The 3,767-nt window shown below is 37.2% G+C and overlaps 1 protein-coding gene across 2 annotated transcripts in view; it reads left to right on the forward strand.

Annotated features, from left to right (window-relative positions):
- Positions 1–353: 353 nt before the first annotated feature.
- The window catches only part of LOC102996751 (WAP four-disulfide core domain protein 3-like), an 18,618-nt gene continuing 15,204 nt past the window's right edge, over positions 354–3,767 (forward strand). Inside the window, exons 1-2 of one of the 2 annotated variants that reach the window (XM_007110517.3) lie at positions 356–510; positions 2,447–2,548. In XM_007110517.3, coding sequence (XP_007110579.1) covers positions 426–510; positions 2,447–2,548 — 187 coding nt within the window. In that variant the 5' untranslated portion in view covers positions 356–425. Of the gene's footprint in view, positions 511–2,446; positions 2,549–3,767 lie in introns of both variants that reach the window. The other variant, XM_024127945.2, reaches the window with a different exon arrangement.

The following is a 3,767-nucleotide window of genomic DNA, read 5'->3' on the forward strand; positions in this document are numbered from 1 at the left end:
CATCCTTGTGTAACCAGTCCTGCAGGACACACCAGATGGGCCTCTGACAAACAGCACCTGGCTTCATAATGTAAGCTCGCACTCTGAAATTCTAATTTACACTAAGAAAATTCTTTTCTTTGACCACAGTTCCCAAAGGCACCAGAGAAACCAGGGGCAAGCTGTGATGAAGCAATGAATGAAGGGCTAAAAAATGTTCCCGAGCTCTCCCATTAGGTATTTGCATCTTCAAGAGACCATTCCCTAATCTGAGAAATCAGTTGCAAAATAGAACAAGGAAACTAGAACATCTGAGGGCACTCCCTTGAGGGCTTATATTTTGATACTCTTCCAGCTTTTCTGCCTCCTGCCTCACCCTCCTTTCTGGTGACACTGAGAGTATAAAATGGGGCTGGGCTCTGCCCGTGCATCACATAAAGGCCAACATGAAGACAGGCACCATCTTTGTTCTGGTGGCTTTCATCGTCTGGGAGCTGGAGGTGACCTGTGCTCGAATACCTATTTCCAGAGGTGAGGCTGCTGAGGGGATCCTCCCTGAGAGCAGAGAAGGCACAGAGCCCAGTGTTAGACCTGGGGACGGTTTGGCATGGAAGCTGCGGTGTCCCCACTGCAGAGTGGAGATTTGGCAATGATCAGATGCATTTCCCTTGATCTAAATGAGCCATCACCCTGCGTTTCCCATTCCCCTTATCAGATTGGGTTGGATCTGATATGTATCTCTAAAAGAGATATGTGTGGTTTATCTTACCATTTTGGTTGTTATTTTATTTACTGTTGTAGATATCTTTGTTAGATACATAGTCTTTTGTAATATAATCTACTTTATTTGTGTAATCTCTCTCTCCTTTCCCCTCTCTCTTACTATATGTTTTGCATTTTAGAAAGGGTTTCATTTTTTGTTCTATTAGTTACCTTAAACTAAGACCTTTGAGTACCACCCTTGGTCCCCTTTTTTTTTTATTATTATCTATAGGTTTCCTGCTATGAGTAATAGTCATAATGAAATTAGCTAATTTCCTTCTTTCCTTCCTCCCCACTCCCCTACCCCCAGCAGCTGATTTTAAGCAATATCCTTTCATTCCCACTTAATCATATTAAGATACTTATCAAGCTTACTCTGCTTTTCCTATGTTCTTTCCTTCCCCCTCCCCGATTTTTAATAGGAATATTGTCAAAACATATAGCTATTTCATAGACTCTCTCCTTAATTCTACTGTAAGTATATATCTAATGGCCTTACTAGTCCCCGTTCTGATGTCTCTCCAGTACTTTGGTTGGCTGACAATCAATCTCTAGTACATTCCTCAGGAAGTTCCCGTGGGAGCAATGTCCCCAGTCTCCTCCATCAGTCACCTCATTGCTTCCTGCAGATTTCTGCACAGATGCAGATACCTCACTGGTGTGGTAGATGACAGTGGTATGTCTCCTTCCATCCACTCACATTTTGGAGTTTGAGGGGCTACCTTGTTCCGCAGTTTTGTTGTCTATGTGTTTTGAATTTTGCTATTTTGATTGCTCTGTGTGTTTCTAAGGGGAAATTATAGAAGATTCAAAACTTATGCCAACCTGCACAATTAAAACCACCTTCCCAAAATCTGACATTATTTTTTGGTAATAACTTCTAACTTTCTCCTTTGTGAAGTGTCTGTTCAATCCTTTTGTCCATTTTTCTATTAGGTTATCAATTGTTACTGTTGATTTGTAAGGGATTCTGGATACCAGTTTGTTGTATATATGTATTATAAACATTTTCTCCCCATGTAGCTTTCCTTTTCACTCTCTTAGTGGTGTCATTCAATGAAGAAAAGTTCCTAATTTTAATGAGGTTCCATCTACCTATCTAGTTTAATGGTCAGTAATATTTCTGTAATGTTTAAGAAATATTTGCCTATCACGAGATCATGAAGCTATCTATTATAGTATCTTGTAGAAGCTTTATTGCTTTACCTTTCACTTCGGTCTATAACCCATTTGGAACAGAGTTTGTAGTGTGGTGTGAGGTAGGGGACAAGTTCCTTTTTTTCATATGGACAGTCCAGTTAATCCAACCACACTGAAGTCCTGTAACTTTGTTTAAAATTGTCTTGATTCTTATCTTGATTATTGTTGGTTTGGGAAACTTACATATAAACTTTTAGAATCAGCTTATCCATTTTTGTGAAAAATCCTTCTACAATTTCTACTGGGATTGTATTAAATTTCAATTTGGGGGAAACTGATATCTTTATAACACTGAATCTTTTCATCCATGAACATGGAGTCTCTCTCCATTTATAAGACAGTTAAATTTTTTTCTTAGTAATGTAGTGTAGTTTTCTGCACATAATTGGTTAGATTTATTTCTAGGGAACTGATGGTTTTTGAAAGGTATTGTAAAGGCATTGAGAGCATTTATTTTCTAATCATAAGACTTCAAAGCTTTTAGCTGCGTCTTTCCTCTCACCAGAAGTTTGTGTGAATGAGTGTTCAGAAGACAGGGACTGTGGAAAAGGAAGAGAATGTGTGGAGGATGGCTGTGCGCGTATCTGCTTCCCACAGACTGAAACAGGTGAGCCCTGACTTTCTCCACCCCAGCCTATCCTGGGAGAATTAGGAGCTTGGTGTTATCTGAACTTGCACAATTGTGTGATCACCCAGAGAAACACACCCGAATGCCTGAGGTGTCCCTCTCTTCTTGCCCTTTGAGGGAAAGGTTGGTCTCAGAACCTTTATCCCAACCTTTTCAAGTATGAGAATCCTAAAAAAAAAAAAAAATCTCATTTAATTTTTCACAAGGAATACGTATTTTTTACAGAAAAGTCAGGAACTACGGAACAAATTGATGGCAAGATGTGCCTGTAATCTTATTACCAGGAGATAAACATAGTTACATGTATGTTCATATCCTTCCACAAATATACTCAGGGGGTATGGTGCCAAATAATCATGGCATCACACTCCACAAACATTTCTAAATTTTCCTTTTTTTCTTTTTACTCTCAGTAATATGTAGTGAATACTTGCTATGAGCATGGACATATTTCTACAACTCTATTTTTTTCAAAGACATCAAAGCATTTTTACTGTGAATGTACCACATTTTGTTTACTACTTCTTGACCCATGGGCTTTTAAACTTCTCTAATATTTTACTATCAAAGGGTTCCCTTGGAACTAAATCGTTCCATTTATAACTTGATTATTTCCTTAGGAAACATTGCTAGAAATGATATTGCTGACTCAAAGGGCATGCATGTTTTTTTAAATCCAAAGATACTTGGCCAATTTGCTTTTGTGAGGATGTATTGTTTATGTCAAAAAGTTTCATAAACTTCAAAATGCTGGATATATTTTAATTTTAAATTACATGCAATTTAAAAACAACTTCAAAGATGTTTATGAAATATTGTTTTTCGGGAATGTTTCAAAGATCCTTTGCCATAAGTTGGCATCCCACATGATGGGAAAAGAGTGAAAAACACATATTTGGCAACCTCTCTGTGCCAGATCTTTTTCAAAATACATTATTTTGTTTAATCTTGAGAACTTTAGGTATGAAAGATGTAAGTATTCATTTCACGTCCATTTTAAAGATAAGGAAACTAAAGAATGAACCAAATATATTGTTTTCTTTTTCTCACCTTACCGTGATTCCTGTCCACCCTCTTCCTTTTTTATTTTTTTCTATTTTTATTTTTAATTTTTATTTTTTTAACATCTTTATTGGAGTATAATTGCTTTACAATGGTGTGTTAGTTTCTGCTGTATAACAAAGTGGATCAGCTATAC

The sequence above is a fragment of the Physeter macrocephalus genome, chromosome 14, assembly GCF_002837175.3.
Source record: "Physeter macrocephalus isolate SW-GA chromosome 14, ASM283717v5, whole genome shotgun sequence".
Taxonomy (NCBI): Eukaryota; Metazoa; Chordata; class Mammalia; order Artiodactyla; family Physeteridae; genus Physeter; species Physeter macrocephalus.